The 16,284-nt window shown below is 40.8% G+C and overlaps 1 protein-coding gene across 3 annotated transcripts; it reads right to left on the bottom strand.

Moving 5' to 3' along the window:
- Positions 1 to 1,680: 1,680 nt before the first annotated feature.
- Positions 1,681 to 15,964, bottom strand: TMEM237 (transmembrane protein 237). 3 transcript variants are annotated; one of them, XM_067298849.1, is made up of 14 exons: positions 15,351 to 15,387; positions 14,209 to 14,240; positions 13,173 to 13,447; positions 12,601 to 12,657; positions 10,488 to 10,601; positions 9,994 to 10,061; positions 9,075 to 9,235; positions 8,357 to 8,480; positions 7,247 to 7,438; positions 6,169 to 6,242; positions 5,592 to 5,685; positions 4,604 to 4,645; positions 4,270 to 4,391; positions 1,681 to 3,394 (listed from the first exon to the last, which is right to left on the bottom strand). In XM_067298849.1, the coding sequence occupies exons 5-14, from the start codon at positions 10,533 to 10,535 to the stop codon at positions 3,327 to 3,329; spliced, it is 993 nt and encodes a 330-aa protein (XP_067154950.1). In that variant the 5' UTR covers positions 10,536 to 10,601; positions 12,601 to 12,657; positions 13,173 to 13,447; positions 14,209 to 14,240; positions 15,351 to 15,387; the 3' UTR covers positions 1,681 to 3,326. The 3 variants fall into 3 exon arrangements, with proteins under 3 accessions (XP_067154950.1, XP_067154948.1, XP_067154949.1); XM_067298847.1 differs by lacking the exons at positions 4,604 to 4,645; positions 15,351 to 15,387 and adding an exon at positions 15,901 to 15,964 and having other exon boundaries at positions 9,994 to 10,108; positions 13,173 to 13,183; XM_067298848.1 differs by lacking the exons at positions 4,604 to 4,645; positions 15,351 to 15,387 and adding an exon at positions 15,035 to 15,295 and having other exon boundaries at positions 9,994 to 10,108; positions 13,173 to 13,183.
- Between the last annotated feature and the right edge of the window lie 320 nt (positions 15,965 to 16,284).

Raw genomic sequence — 16,284 nt, 5'->3', positions numbered from 1 at the left:
TGGCTTTCCCCTGCTTGAGACTGAGGGAGCGCAGGGACGTCTCGGGGGCGCAGGAGGGCCCAGAGTCTAGGGACGAAACGGCGGTGAGCCCCGGCGGGGCGACGGCCAGCCCCACCGCCTCCTTCGGGCCCGAGTCCGACATGGTGGGGCTGCCACCCCGACGGCCGTTAGGCGCCTCGGCAGGGCTGCTCCCATAACAGGCGTTAGCCGCCGCCCCGACGGCCGTTACGCGCCTTGACGGGGCCGACCCCATAGCATGCGTTAGGCGCCTCGGCGGGGCCGCCCCCGTAACGGGCGTTAGGCGCCTCGGCGGCGCGCGCACAAAGGTGGGCGGGGCGGGGGCGCGGCGCGCGCCTAACGGCTGCGCTCGCCCCACGGCAGGCTAGCTAGTTTTCAAATTTATGCTAGTTTTCAAGATTTTACAGTATCATTTCTGCTTGCGTGGAAGACACAGCAGGGGGGGGAAAAAAAAAAGCTTTCCCATAACCACCTGTTCAGAGCTTGTATATTATATACGATGTCAGCATTGGAAAAAAATGAGGTAGACTGCTTTATTTTAAATATGCCAATTATTTGGAAACAGTACAAAGCAGTACAGTCATTTTTAACAGTAGTTTAGATCAGTTTAAGTGTTTTATATACTTAAAATGAGAAATTGGCACTAACTTCTTGGTAATATTTTTCATTAACACAAAAATACTGCATTAAAAACAATGGTATGGAAATGCACAAAAGCATTTCAATTAAGGCTTCTACAGATACTGCATGTTCTGTAATTAAATGTCTATTTTGTAAACTTTAAGAAGTTCTAAACTTTCCAAGTAGCTGAACAAAAAAGCTCTCAGCTGAACTCAAATTCCATTGTGAGGCTTAAAGGAATGAAAAGTACTTTGTAGAAAAGGTAATTAGTCAACAAATTGTTTACTTTTATGTGATTTTAAATGACAAATTTCAAAACTTGTTAATTCAAAAACCCAGACCCTCCCCAAAATAGAAACTGGAAAGGCAAGCCTGGTTTGAAATACTGACCACATTAAGATCACTAACTTAACCCCTGCTCATTCATTTAAGCAAAGCCCATGCTTCAGAACGAGAACACACATATCTGGCTCCGGGCTAGCACGTGCTTTGTCAAAGGGCCACTTAGAAGGCCAATTCCTAGCAGTAATGTCAGAAATTAAATCAAGAGGTTAGGTTATTCAAGTTTTTCCTGTACCAATTTGATGTCTTAGGACTGTTGAGCGCTGAGCTCCATACTTCCTCTGTAGGGGCAAGATTACACTTCTAATCAAGCCCAGGTTGACAGGAATGTCAAACAGCACACAGACCTAGAAGTCAGCATTAATCCCATCTTCAGGAGCTCAGCAATTCTGGAAATCAAACCCACCACATGTGAAGAAAGTCCTACACTCATCTCCCCCAGGGCGGGGGGGGAAACCTGCAAGGGAACACTAAGTAGTGCCTCTTCCCCCATCTCCTACAGCCAAATCGAGACAAAAGCCTCCGATGACACACTGAAGGGGAGTGCCACTCCAGAGCTCTCCATTTTAGTGTATAGTGCAGTGTGAGCCATAATTTAGCTCTTCAGTTATGCAAAAATACATACACAAGAGCCATAACAATTTGCATAAAAAGTTAACAGCTCTTTCCCACAACAACGTGAATGTCCCAGAATATGGCCAGCAATGGAACATGTCCTTTTAATTTTGGTGGAACCATCTTATCAAGATTATTCACAGCACTCTAAAAACATCAGGAACACCGAATTTTAGAGTTTCCTAAATGTGCTGGATGAGCATAACAGACCTCAAGTGTTCTACAAGGCAGCAAGAGCCTTCGTTACTCATCTTCTCATCCTTGCTCTAAAGCAACAGAGCTAACAGCATAAAAAGTTACTGGCCCTTTAACATCTAGCTACTCTAATCTTCACCACTACAAACTGCAGTAGTTCTCCAGCGAACTTTGACAACTGCACCCCTTCACAAACCCACTTAGACACATGTATTAAATACAACAATGTAAAATCAATACATATTAAATAAAATACACAAATAGGATGTATACTTTAGGTGATATTTCTTGAGAAATGGATTTTAAACTAATTCTTGCCTATGTCAACTTAGGAGATTGTCTTGTCCTGCCAGACATCTGTATTTGCCACTGAAATATAGAGGAAGAAAAAAGCTTGGCTGTCATCAAAAACAATGAACTGCCACTACTACTATGATGTCACTACGCAGAAGGTAGGTTGCTGTAGGGTTTTTGTTTTGCTTTAATAAGCATTTTCTTATAATTTTAGGAAGAAATTTCCTGTTCCATTCCTAACACAAAACCACAAACACAATTTTGGAAGAAATCATTCTCCATCAAAACAGGTTGAAGTAACGTCTGTGAATTCCAAGTTTTTTTTAGAAAGAGCAGTGAGTAATGCTATTACTTTTATCATATCACACAAGATAAGCAGAAATTAGAACACTATTCCTGTGACTGGCTTTGTAACCGTTGCACATCCTGACTACCAAGAAGTTACGTGACCTGTATTTTCTATTGGGAACCAAAAAAGCCCCACGTGATTAAAGGACATTTTAGGTATTCATTAGCTGACCAAACTGCTGCAACATTAAAACTTCTGTTTCTTGTATCTACACCATCTTACAAGAACTTGGAATTGTCAGGACCTTTGTCAAGAGAACTAAATGAAGAGATATAAAAAAAAAAGTGTCCTCTTTTAAGGAATTATCAAACTAAGTCCTTGACAATCCAGCCCCATACTCTAGAAAAATGCTTTTTATGACAACTAAAACCAGATTATTTTATGTTTGTTAATCTTGAAATGTTTATTGCATGTTTTCTAACTTTGTGTTTTGTTATAACCTTTTTTAAACTGCTTTCTTCATATGGAGATTTGTTATAATCTCTAGAAAATATTTAGCCAAGTCAGATAAGCCAACTGTATGAGCTGATACCAGCATCAATAACAAAGTGCAGGTTGTTGAAGAATGTAGAATTGTCTAAAAGCACTGAATACTTGATCTTCTGCATCCATGTATTTTCTTTGGCTATCTAGGCAGCAATGTTTACAAAACCAGCTTGACTTTATGCACTAGAGATAATTTACTTTATAAAACAAAAAGCAGAAGCATAAAAGTTTTCAGTCATCTTTGGAAATTTAAAAAATAGTATACGTAAAAGATCAAACAAAACCAAATATATACAATATAAAAATACAATTTTTGCTTTATGAAAGGTACAAGATATGGCTACAATACAAAGAAAATGTTGAGCCATTGGTCACAGCTACAATATTTGAAGATGCTTGTTCCACACTATGGCTGGACTCTGGGTAAGATATCCCCCTGGGGAAATTCCTCAAGTTCAGCATGAAACATCAGTTCTAAAAGAGAGAGAAAAGAATTCTATTTAAAAAGCTTCATCTGAAAACAATTTAATTATGCCAGAAAAGTTCTCTGGCATTTCCCCAAGCCTCCTCCTTTTCTTCCCAGTCAAAAACTCAGTAACAGCAAGAGCCACCACTGTCTCTAAAAACTTGTTGCCCCCAAAACATTAACAGAATTAGCAATGATGTTGACAACAGATCGCATGCAATATCATCCTGCATTCTGCTTAGACACTTAAATAAAATCAGAAAGTAGACTGAGGGACTGTTAAAGTTTTGCAGTTGTCAGACTCATGAAGGAAGTTTTCCATTTACAGACTCATTCATTTTTGTATATACCTGCCCTGTGAATCACAGTATTAAAGTTAGCAACACAGGAACCTGAGACAGAAAGAGTCATGAGTTATAACTGCTCACAGCTAGCTGTCACCAAGTAATGTTCTGTTGAAAAATAATACCAAACTGAACTCAAAATACATTCAGCATTTGCAAAAAGGGGCATTAACAACATAAGGAAATTTTCTAAAACATAAACAGAATAAATAATTTCAAATGTTCAAAATGCTCTTAAAATCAAAATTATTTTTTTCTACAAAGATGACCCACACAGTGTCATGTGTCAAAAATTGCTTCAGCCAGGACAAACAAGTCTTTATTTCCTCATGCCCCTGCCCCCCCAGTTACTACTTTTTCTTTGGAAGACCAAACACAGATACCAGAATCCTAAAAAGCACTTGAAAAGTTACTAGGAGAGAAGATAAAGCATATCATTCCTCAACCACAGCACTTCTCAGGACTAGTCTTGAACACAAAACACAGCAGATAAAGCCTGAACAAGAGTCATCAACATTTTGCCTATTAATGTTTCCTACCTTCACTGTGGTCTAGCTCTGGACGGTAAGACAGGAAGATCCAACTTGTCCCAACTAGAATAGATACTACCAAATTCACCACAATCCATGGCTGAAGAATTTCTTCCTCCGTACCTGCCATCCTGGGCAAAGCACATCAAAGGATCGTCAGGGGTTCACTGGTACATACATGTTGCAATAATCATTTCAACAGAGTATCACAACAGTAAACTTGCTAAGCCAGGTGTGAAACCATATGTACTTCTACCATCCTGATGGGTTCGAGTTACAAAGGCCTGGTAAAGAGACTGAATGCCAAAGACATAGACTCAGATAAGAAACCTTATTAACTGACAATGAAAGTCCACTTGCAGATTTCAACAGTGAATTCCTTTCCCTGAACAAGAGACAGAAAATAAAAGTCAAAATGCATAGTCAGCTTCTACTGGGGTGAAAGACACAGCACAATGCAGTAAGTCTATCTTATTTAAAGTACTTCCTCATGAGGCAGCAAGGCAAGTGAACAGCAAGTTAGCAAAGTCTGGCTGGAAGCCAGCATAAGGGCTGTGTACAGATGCTGTAAGGCAGATCATCTAGGGCTTTAAGAAAGTTATGATTTAAATTAGTCTATACCTTTCTTACTGTCATAATACTATCAGTCATATAGGTTGAGGTTTTGTTACTGAAGACTAGGCTTTCCAATAAACTGAACAAACACTTATAAAAGCCATTAAAGAGGAAAACTATAAATACCTAAAACATCAAGTTTTCTTTATTTTACTTCTCCTGGTCTATTTAAAAAACTCATGCTATAAGAGTTTAATCCCATCAGAAAGTGCCAGATTTAAATGGGAGCTCCTAGCATGAAGCAACACTTCACATTTACTGTCATTTGTGTCTGCTAAGCCCTTGCATCCTATTTCTTGGACAGATTATACTATCTCCTCCAAAACCAGCACTGACTCCCAGCAGAATGTTCTGCCCATGGACACAAAAGGGTTACCTCAGTGGAGTCACATTTCCCCAGCAAAAGAGATTCTTAAGTTTTCTGCCAGGCTTGAGGTTTTCAGCATCACTCAGGCAGGCTCTTGCTTGAGGTATAATGGATCTGTGACCAGTATGACTGAGTCCAACTTCGAGAGTTCTCATTTTTCAGTGAAATTATCAAAAATTCAGGTCAAGCTCACATAAAGACAGGCTTAGAAATGAAATCTTTCATTAGTACTTTTGTACGTATATTATATAACCTTTCAAATCCATGAGTTTGACAAAGATTCCTAAGTGGATTATGCTATAAAGTGAGCTATGCTCTGATTTACAGAAGTGATTTTTTAGTTTCCTACCAGATGCTGCCATTTTCTGAAGGTGGTGTGTAGAGGTTAATTCTGTCACATGTCATCTGCTGGCTCAAGGATAAGATAAGAGCAGCAAAGTACACTGGAAGAAGTGGAATTAGTAGCGTTAGCTATAAACTACAAAAATGCTGTTTCATCATGACACGATAATTATCACATTTTCTTTCCTCTCACTCCACTGCCTCCAATGATACTATCACCTTTAACACATTCTCTCTTCTTCAGCATTCCCTGACCCATCAAAATCTGGTTTCTGCACTTTTGCATCTATTGGCTACATCAAAGGTGGCATCTCACCATTCTCTTTTTTTTGGTAGATCTTTGTTTTGTATTCAGAAGTGGGAAAAGAAATATCTCACTAATAGCCCCACTAATACTTTTAAACCCTAATGCTGAAAAAAACAACATAGCAAAATGTTCAGAGCCCTTGAATGCCATTTTTCTACTACTTAGCAAGTCATTTAACCTGAAAATAACCAGGGAAAAGTTTTCACTGAAAACTTATCCTAGGATTTCTCAATTTACTTTCCTTCGGACAATGTTCTGAACACTTCAGAATACTTACAGAAAGAGGCTATTGCTGCTGGGTCTAGGGTAAGAAAGCCCCTCAGTGCAATGGATGCTTTTGCCAGATCTATCCTGGAGACAAAAAACAAGAGTCATTAACACAGCACAGTAAGATAATAATACCATTACTCCTAGCAGCATTCTACTGTTCTTTTACTTTTTGCAAGATACCTTTTTCTGCCTCTGTTACAGTGCCTCACCATACAGAGCTACATTGCACACACATCAGCAACAATCCTCATTATGCCAAAGAAAAGAAAGGCAGAAACTAAGGAGGATGTTCCACAAGGCTTGTAGCTTCCACACTGCAGTTCCTTCTGGAACAGGGAGACCTCAGAGAGGTCCAGCCTCCTCTCTAATCGCCACCATTCATTTTGTTGTCCACACCAGCAGCTCAGTTATGCTAATGCAACTGCTCACATAGTTCCTGCTCCTGTACCTAAACTAAGTCAAATGAAGAATAAGTCAGGTCTCCTCCCCGCTGCCACCTAATGAAATAAAAACATCACGATTTTTTTCCATAGAACAGATTTCTCCCCTGGTTCACCATGCTGTTCACCATGCTGCCATGGAAACTGTCACTAAAAGAAACACCTACCAAACTGCTCTGGCAAGCCTTTGATGGCTATATCAATTTACTCTCATTTTGCTCCTCTTTCTGCTCATTCCCACCCTTAAGCCATAAATAATGAAGAAACTTCAGCTGAGCCAGGAAAACTCTTTACCACAGCCATGTTGCAAACCAGACTGGGGAATGGCTACATAGGGAAAGTAACCTGATAGGAACATTACTCTTCCTCCTTCCCTCTCCCCGTCAGCTCTCCTGCCTGGTTCACCTCATGATCATACAAAAAAGTACCAGCATACTGAAGCAAGAAAGCAGGCAGCAGACAGAAATGAGTAACAAGGCTTTGAATGCAAAAGTACACCTTTTACCTGTATAGCCAGCCCTCTGTAAAAATCGCACTCCAAGCATATCATATTAAATCATTAACAGAAGATCGAAATGTGCCAGAGTAGAAAGGAACATATTGCACGTGAACTACATATGCCTTTCAAATACAAACATATTTTACCTGTCGAAGGCTGAAACGGTGCTGATAGACAGCAACAAATGGAACAAACTCTGAGCTGGGTACGCTAGCGTCTTATATTGCTGGAGGAGGTTAGAAACCGTGGAAAGCTGATTTCCTGCCAAAATGTAGATAACAATGATGTTCCATACAGCATAGCCAGCAAGGAAGCCATGGGTAAAGAGTCCAATCACCCTGAATGGATAAGAGAACATTAGATGAGTTTAACACCTTGAATTAGTAAAGAACTACAGATGAAAAGCCCTGTGAAACCATCCATTCAACCTTTTTGCCATGACAGGATTGCAGCCATTCACAGATTGTTTTTGAGTGCTTCTCCTGCTCTAGCTTTAAAAATCCTAAGCAATGGGACTTTCACTTTCTCTCTTGACAGACTGCTCCAGTACCTAAGCACTCATTAAAGAAAACCCAGATGTTTTGCTTGATCCTATCATTACTTCATTTTATTACTGCTACAGGAGTCAAATTACATCAGAGAAGCAAAACACCTTGCAAAGCCTCAAATACTTCCCTCCACATTAGATTTTCACAACCTTCAAATAATGATAGAAGCTAAATGCACTCTCCAAATCTGCCTGTAGATTCCAGAGACCACAGCCCTTTTCACTTATGCAAGGCTCTTAAATGTGTCCTTGAGAGACAGTCCAGAATTTCCTCAAACTGTTTTAATGCCTGCCATTATCCTCCTTGATAACAAAGAGCTGAGGAAGAAGCACAAACTTCTAGATGAGATACACTGGGTGCAAGACAATGGCTGTCATCTTCCCGTTCTGTACCACAACATGGCCACATTTGCAAAAACCACTTTTTGTTACTCTGTCCAAACTTAAGACTCAGTCCAGTTTCCCTCCTCCCACTTTTTCACCATGCAAGATTTTTAATTTTGAACTATGTGAATTCAGGTATTTTCTTTCTGATCATATCACAGCCGATGGATGCATCTCATTTTGCAATACATATTCTCTGTAAGCCCCTTTTTATGAATATACAAGAGAAACAAAGATACATCACAATGGTAGAGAAAAGGTGCTAGCCCTCCCCGCCCTCCCTGATTTCTGCTTATTTACATCAAAATGTAAATCTATCAAATACCTGAAACTTCGGTGCACTGAGAGGGCAACATCTCTGGTGGTCCATGAAGCCTTCACATCCATAAGTACGTTAATATTTTCGGTGGTTTTAATCAATTCTGCGCGGTCAGCTGCCTGGAAACGCCCTAGAAGGATAGGGAAGTTGATATTAGAGAGTATTGTTACCTTCCATCATCATTTCTACATTAATACTTAAACTTATTAATGTTAAAATGCTGTGCCAAAAGTTCCATCGAAAGATTTCTTCTCCCCCTTTCTGTCCTCTGCCAGCACACATTCAAATCAGGATGCCTTTGCCAGTGCGCTGCACTCTGGAAGATCAGGCTATGGATGCAAGAATGTGCAAGGCACTTTGAGCAGTTACTCAGTGTTCCCTGCCACAGAGCACACTGCCCCATGAAAGGCTTTTTGCAATATAGCATGGGATTCTGTCTTTCTCCTCAAGGTACTGTGAGAATATTGGGGTCAAATAAGCTCAGTTCTGTCTTATCAAACAATCATTTTCACACACACAATCAAAAAATTAAAACAAACATGCCAGCACAGCAACACTAATGTTCACTGGTGAAAAATTACAATGTATATTTATTTGCAAATAACTTTTGTGCTACAAAAAAATTTTTTTTATTCTCCGCAAAAATATTCACTTTTTTAATATAACAAAAAAAATTAATTACAAAGAATTTACTTACATTACATAAACCACAAGATTTACTTACGATTTTTTTCAACAAACACCTTGCTAACAGGCTGGCTAATCCCAGTAGGAGCAGCAAACACAGGTTGCTGATCTGGCCTCTTTCTGTGCTCATCTTCAATGATGTCTTCCTCCTCCACTTCTAGCTCATTGGAACACTGCATTTCTGGTGGCCGAGGTTTCCTATCATCACAGAACATACAATAGGGCAGAGAAAGAACAGTGACTAAAATTTAAAAGCTTACAACCCCTATGAATACATAACACATCTAACTTGGCTGATAAGAACAGATCAGCCTACTGACATGTATAACACTACCCCCATTTATAGTTTTAAGGACTAAAATTCTCATGGAACTAGTTAACCGAAACCATGAAGTTAACCCTTGAATTTGGGTTGTTTTCCTTTTTTCTTTTCATTTCACTTCCAGTTTGCGTCAAAACACTAAGGTGAGAAGAAATATATAACAAGTGATTAACAATTAGAAAAAATCATACGAACTAATTACAAGGCCAAGAAAGTGGATGTTTTTGGTAGAAAGTAGACTAAATGTTTTAAAGGCTTAGTTCCTGGAGCAGAGGCAAATAAGAAGGATTGGAAAGCACCTAAGTTTCTGATAAAATTAAGAAAAAAAGGGAAAATTAAAGAAAGCAGTTATACATTCTAACTTCTCATGTATGTGACTTAAACATTAGATTTATGCTAATGTGTTCAGAACTGTAATGTACCCAGGTATGTGTTAAACAAACGAGCAAAGTAAGTTGGATCTTAGCCCTGGAAGAAACCACACACACTATGTATTGCAAAGGTTGAATGGCATCATGGACTTCAAGATTTCACATCTTTGCAATGAGACAATGTAAAAAACTTAACCAGGCACATTCACTATCACAGTTATCCTGAATTATAAGCTAGAACTAGCTATAGTAGCTTTTCTCACTTAGTTCTTTTTCTCTGTTTGCGGATCACTGTTTCCTCAGCTTCTGGGACATCCATGCCATTTCCATTCTGAAACAAGGATGCAACATTCTGCTGGGTAAAAGAAGTCTCCGAATCTGAAGATTTAAAATAAGCCACATGAAAATTTCAAAGCTTTTATAGAATAACATATTTACTGATATACATAAGTAGCTATATAAACACAATAGCAAAGAAGTGATGTTCTTCTGAGTTTTGGATGATAGAAAGAAATATATTTCACCACCTCCAAAACTGTATTGCCATTATTTGCATCAGGATCTGTACCCTATGGAAGCCAGAATCAGAAACTGAAATTCTAAGCTACCATTCATCCAGAAATTACGTTCACCTGTTATCCATGCAAGTGCACAGGGTCTGAAGTGTTCTAAACCAAAATGCAAGTTGGCCAATCATATTTCTGTGTTACCAAGTTTTACTCAATCTTCTTTCCTGTCTACAATTTTTTCCACATACCAGGAGGTACTTTCTTCTTCTTGCGTTTCCTCTGAGGAGGGACATCATGAGGTTCAGGAGTTAGGGGCTCGCTGCTTTCAGACTGCCGACGAACAGCTGCTTGCACAATACCATCTGAAATCCAGAAGAAAAACTCCAGCGATTTCAATTCAGAACAGCTGAGAAACAACTAAGAAAAAGTTGCCCTTTGCATTCCTGTCTCTCACTTCAGCTGCTTTGCAGGAGCTCATCTCTGACGCATATGTTAAAACAATAAACATTGGCTTTCATTTGTATCAGAGCAAAAAAAAAAAAAAAAAAAAAGCTTGCCATTACAAATCTAATAATGTTTAATACTGTGACCAAAATATCTCAAGGAGGGGCAATACGAACGGACTGATCAATCATTCCTGTTAAAAAATAACTAGAGAGAATTAGGCATGCACATCTTTGACAGGGAGAAAGAGCTGTGCCCCAAGGAAAGCTGGATCACAACCAAAGCTGTAAAACCAGCAAGACTTGGAATTTTTCACTCCTTGGCCAAGAAATTTATACAAGGCATCTACGCCTTGTGCAGAACTTCTCCATTTGCCCACTTACAGCTGAGATGAAAAGTATTGGCCAGAAATATAAGACCTGGGAAACAAATGCGATAAGTAAGAATATACAAGGTGATAACCAGCAGTCCTTCTTTCACTCTGACAGTTTCTTGTAGGTATCCAAGAAGTGGCATAATTCCCATTCAGGTCTGCAACAGAGCACTAATTGAAAGGAATCTAACACAGGAAAGAACTGTGCCTCTATATTTTTCCTTTCTACATGCAAAGATTATCAAGCAAAGTTCAAGGAAAATTAACATAGCAGTTTGTTACAAGTTGATACACACAGCTAGACAGATAAGCACTAAGGCAAAATGGTGTAACATTACAGGGAAATTTAAATGCTAAACAAACAACACGAGAGTAAAAGAGACAGAGGAAAAAAAAACTTCAAAGAATGTCTACCCCAGTCCAAGAGATGAATTACTAGGCTTTGGAGGAACTAATTTTCCACGAGAGGTTTACATGAAATTTTGTGTATTCTAGCAGCAGTAGCATCAATTTGCATGATTTGGGGTAAAAAGACAAAGCTGCTTGCCCATTTTATGCCACATCTACCTTTTTCTAGCCCTTTCAGGTACGGCAGTTTTTATGATAACAACTGAATCTTTCTTGTCTTTACTTCAAACACAGGTTTTCCCATGTTTTACAGAGTTTTACTGTGCTCAAATGAAAAATTAACCACCAAAGTATTGGCCAAAAGTCAAGGAAGACTTTGTATCATCATTCAGCTCACTGAAAACAACACTAAACAAAACCTGATCCTCAGGAAACCCTGCTAGCAACAGCTGTACCTGTTAGTTACATACAAAGATCTTTCAGTGAGTTTTGATCAGGTAAAGGAGGCTTATTCATCAAAATGTTTTAGGGCCCCAAGTCAACTGTTTTAGAGAAATCCAGTAGATTCTATCAACACATTTTGCTTTAATGAAACAGAGATCAGACTTGTAATCTTGCTTAAAAGCATATGCTTGTTTTACAGACCAATTTTCTGTAAAATACAAAGCTCTGGTACTAGTCATATTTTAGAGTCTTAGCTCTTAACTTGTGACTTTATTTGGCCAAAGACTGAAATCCAGCCAGCTGTGTTTAAATTAGCTTGTTCTTAGTTTATTCAAAAATCCAAGCACTTAATAGCATATTCAATATCAAAGCAGCTCACAGCTGGGAATATCTGTTCAATGAAGGATCCAAAAATTTTAGAAAGGGAAAAAAAAGCAGGAATAAAAATTAAAGGCATTTTTTTCAGTACAGTATCAAGATTTGCTGTATTAACAGTACTGGAAATGGATCTGTGGAGGAAGAGGGGGATGGAACAAGATACTTGAGTCAGTGTTACAGATTTGTTCTAAAACAGCTTTGGGGGGGTAAATCAGTCTATCGACATAAAATCAATTATAGTAACTTAGGCAAGAAGAACACTATTTCAGAAGTAGAGTACAAAGCTGAGAACTCTGCCTCTGTCAGAAGCTTGGCTACAGCGCAGGTCTCACCCGCGATTCCAAACCCCGTTTTCAGTCTTGGCAGGATCTTACCTAATGGAGTCTTTCCTTTGGGCTTCCTTTTTTTTGGACGACTGAGAGGAATTTCATCTGTAGAACATAAAATACAATTACAGCTGCCCAGCATGGAGAAATCTCCATTCTGCTGCTAGCCAAAAAAGAGAGTCCTCTTACAACTGAAGACATCTTTCACCTTTTGCAGATAACATGGCAATTCACCAATTCATACAAGCAGGGAGAATACAAGAGATGGCAGGAAAACAGAGGATAAGAAATCTTTGAGTGCAACAGAGGCTAAATAAGCACATACATGTGCAATAAATGAAAAACTGAAAGATTCAAAATAATGCTCTGAGGAATAAACTTGTTTAGCGCATAGTGACAACATTCCAGTTACACTCATTCAGTACAGAAATAAACAGTGAAGAGAACAAACAAAAACACTAGACAGTTCTGACAGTGACAGCACAGACACCCAGGCAGTTCAAAAAATTATCAGCCTGCATTAAGGAAAAGCACAGGGACCAAACTTTAAAGAGAGGATGAAGTGACATCAAAAGGAACTATTAATGCTTATAATTCTCTTTAATGTTAAAATAACTCACCTTGGCTTCCACTTCACATTTCCACATTTAAGGAGGAAAGCGTAGAAGAGCAATGTAAAAGGAACAAAGAAGAGAAGAAAATTAGTTTTGAATCAATCACAATTCACAAAGGTGTTAAATTCACACTCGCCTTTTCTCATTTGTTTGTGATTCATTCCCTTACTCCCGCTCCTTTTCCTTTTTATGAGCAATTCCATACAACCGGGTTAAGGGTACTAAACAATCATCAAGACTCAAGTTTGTTCATGACGATGCACAATTTCTTGATTGGTTAGCTGTGGATCAGATTAAAAGCTTTAATCACCTGACTATTTAATTAGAATTTGCCTTACTGCCTGATATGTAACAGACCAACAAAAGAAGTTATGAAACATTTGAACACATATGTTACTAAAAGCAGGAACGCTGTTTTTATGTGACCCATCATAAACACCAAATTTGCCTTCAGATACTTTGAAGGACTTCTGATGTACTACATCACAAAACCTGTATAATTGCCTTTCCTTCCACACTATCCACTAGGATGCTGAAAATGAAAAGCCCGTATTTCTCCTTATATTGTGTCATACTGCTATGCACCTCCAAACCTATCCAAGAATACCTAATCTTATTTTAAAAGTCTTCGTCCAGAAGGGCTCATGATTCAAATATACAAGAGAACATGAAGATACAAGGAAGGAAGAGGAGAAAAGGAGATTGAAAAGAGGGACATTAACAACTTAATTATTAACTGCAGTAGATGTTAATAAATCTGAAGCAGCCATCTGTCTGAGATTTTTTTAATAGAATTACTTGTCCAAGTAATAAAAATGAAATGATATAATAAAGTTTCTCTGCCTCTGTAAAACTTTAAAATGTTTTTGTATTCCTTGTAAGGGGGTCTGGGACAACAAATTAGCAAGAAAAGGAAACATTTTTAAAGCCTTTATGACTACTCAGATGTTTATTAAGTTTTTTTTTTTTCTTCATTTCATCACCTTTAAAAACCACTGCAGTACACAACTATTATCAATTCCATAGGATGAACTGATCTTACCTTGGCACTGGAGGGAGGGCACGAGGGGGGCACTGCAAGAGAAGGGACAGAGACAAAAGACAACTTCTGTCAGTGTGAAATCACCTCTGAGTGCCTGTTAAACCACTTAACAGAAAACAGCTGTTTCCAGGTATGGTCAAAACACACTAGGTAGGTTTAACTTCTTATGCTTTAGCTTCTTATGATAAACATCTCATACGTGAGTGAATACGTGAGAAAATACTGAGAAACTCCTGAACGGGGATGATATATAAATGTGCACAGTACTACTGAGGAATAATATGATGCTTTTATCTGAATTTGGATGGGCACTGCATTAGGGATATGCATCTAATAAACATATACGAGGTGCAGCTTGCATTTCAAGTTCGCTTGAAGAATTTTTGCATTTCATATAAGACATTCACAGGAAAGCTTATTAGTCATTCTATTTAAATATTAACATACTGCAATAATTTAGTAGCAATATACTTGCACAGTATATAGCATGAGCTGAGATTTTTTTTACTAATGAAGATGTAAATTCATAATTACAGAAGAAGAATATTCAATAATGAGCAATAAAAAGGAAACAAGCTTATTTATTAATTTAAAAGATTTTAAATATAATTTTGAAAATAAGTATGCCTTGTTAGCAATCTGAAACCCAGCTCTCACACTAGATAATTCTCTCTCATCTAGGAAGAGGAAGGCAGCTTACTTTCAGATTATGTGTTATGTAATTGTATCAGAAAAGTATAGAGGAAGAAATATTTGCCACGCTCCAAAACACAACTAGAAATAAATAAGGCTGCGAGACTGATGACTCAGAGATCCACAAACTTACCACTTGTTTCTTTCCCATATCATTTGAAGCGGCTGCCTGAAAGAGGCACTGTGAACTGCTCCCTGCTCCTCACGCTGCTTACTCTGAACCCCAGCTAATTCTCAACTAAAAATAAGCTTCCAACAGCCAGGATTAGCTGGAGGTGAACCTTCCTGTCCCTGGGCGAGGGCCCAGTACTGCTCCCATTTAAATCGACAGCAATTTGCTGTGGCAGTTTTCCACGATAGCAAGAGCAGGTCCTTAATGTCACCCGCACTGAAAAGCCCATGGCCGGATATGCTGGTAAAGCGAGCAATTTTCACTCGTGTTTGTTTACCTGCTGCAAACGCGAGACCCTGCGCAAGGGCGGGATGAGGCCTCCAGCCTCCGCGCTGGGTTTTGGTGCTGCCGCCAGCAAGCGCGGCTCGCGGAGGGAGGGGCCGCGCGGAGCCGCTCGGCGCTGCACGCAGGGGCACCCGGGGCGCGGCGCGGCGCGGCCTGAGAGAGCTTCGCCCCGCAGCCCACCGCTTGGTCGCTGCCGGTGCTTTCGCGGCGCTGATTACCAAGTTTCTAGCACGGTCAGTACTTTTGAGCATTAAAGCCTGGAAACATCTCCGCAGCATTCAGCGACTGTGCAGCAGTGTAACGCGTGCCATTACCTCCCGCGAAGCGCCTGGAAAGCAGAGGCGAGCGGCCGGCGGCGGACAGGGCTCCGCGCCCCTGCGGAAGCGCCGCCGAGCTCCGCAGCGCCTCCGCCCGCCACAGCGCTGCCCCGAACAACGAGCGCCCGCCTCCAGGGGCGCCGCCGCCGCCGGCCGCGGCAGCTCTCCCAGCCGCCGCGAGCGGCCCCGCCGCTGCCCCCCGCCCCGCGCCGCGGACGCCCTCACCCGGCCGGGGCCCGCCCGCGGCGCCGCCATGCCGCGCCCGCGCCCCGGGCCTGGCCGCGCTCCGGCGCCGCCGCCGCCGCCGCCGCGCAGGGCACGGGGCGGGGCCGCCGCTCGCTTCCGGCGCCGTCGCGCCCGCCCCCGCCGGCCCGCGGAGCCGAGGCGAGGCGGCGGGAGGCCGCGCTGCTCCTCCCGGGGAGCGGCGAGCAGCGGCCCGCTCCCCGCCTTGCTGCTGCCTGCGCGCAGCCCCCGCCCGCGCTTACCCGCCCCCGCTTGCCTCTGACCAGCGAGAGCTGCAGCACTGCGCTTGCCCCGGTAAACGGGCTCCGACATGCACCTGCCATGGGAGATTAAGAAAGGGAGGCGCTTTACTGCATTAGTTGAGCA

Source organism: Apteryx mantelli, chromosome 6, assembly GCF_036417845.1.
Source record: "Apteryx mantelli isolate bAptMan1 chromosome 6, bAptMan1.hap1, whole genome shotgun sequence".
NCBI classification, from domain to species: Eukaryota; Metazoa; Chordata; class Aves; order Apterygiformes; family Apterygidae; genus Apteryx; species Apteryx mantelli.
The sequence above is the reverse complement of the archived record's forward strand: the minus strand, read 5'-3'. Positions and strand labels throughout refer to the sequence as shown.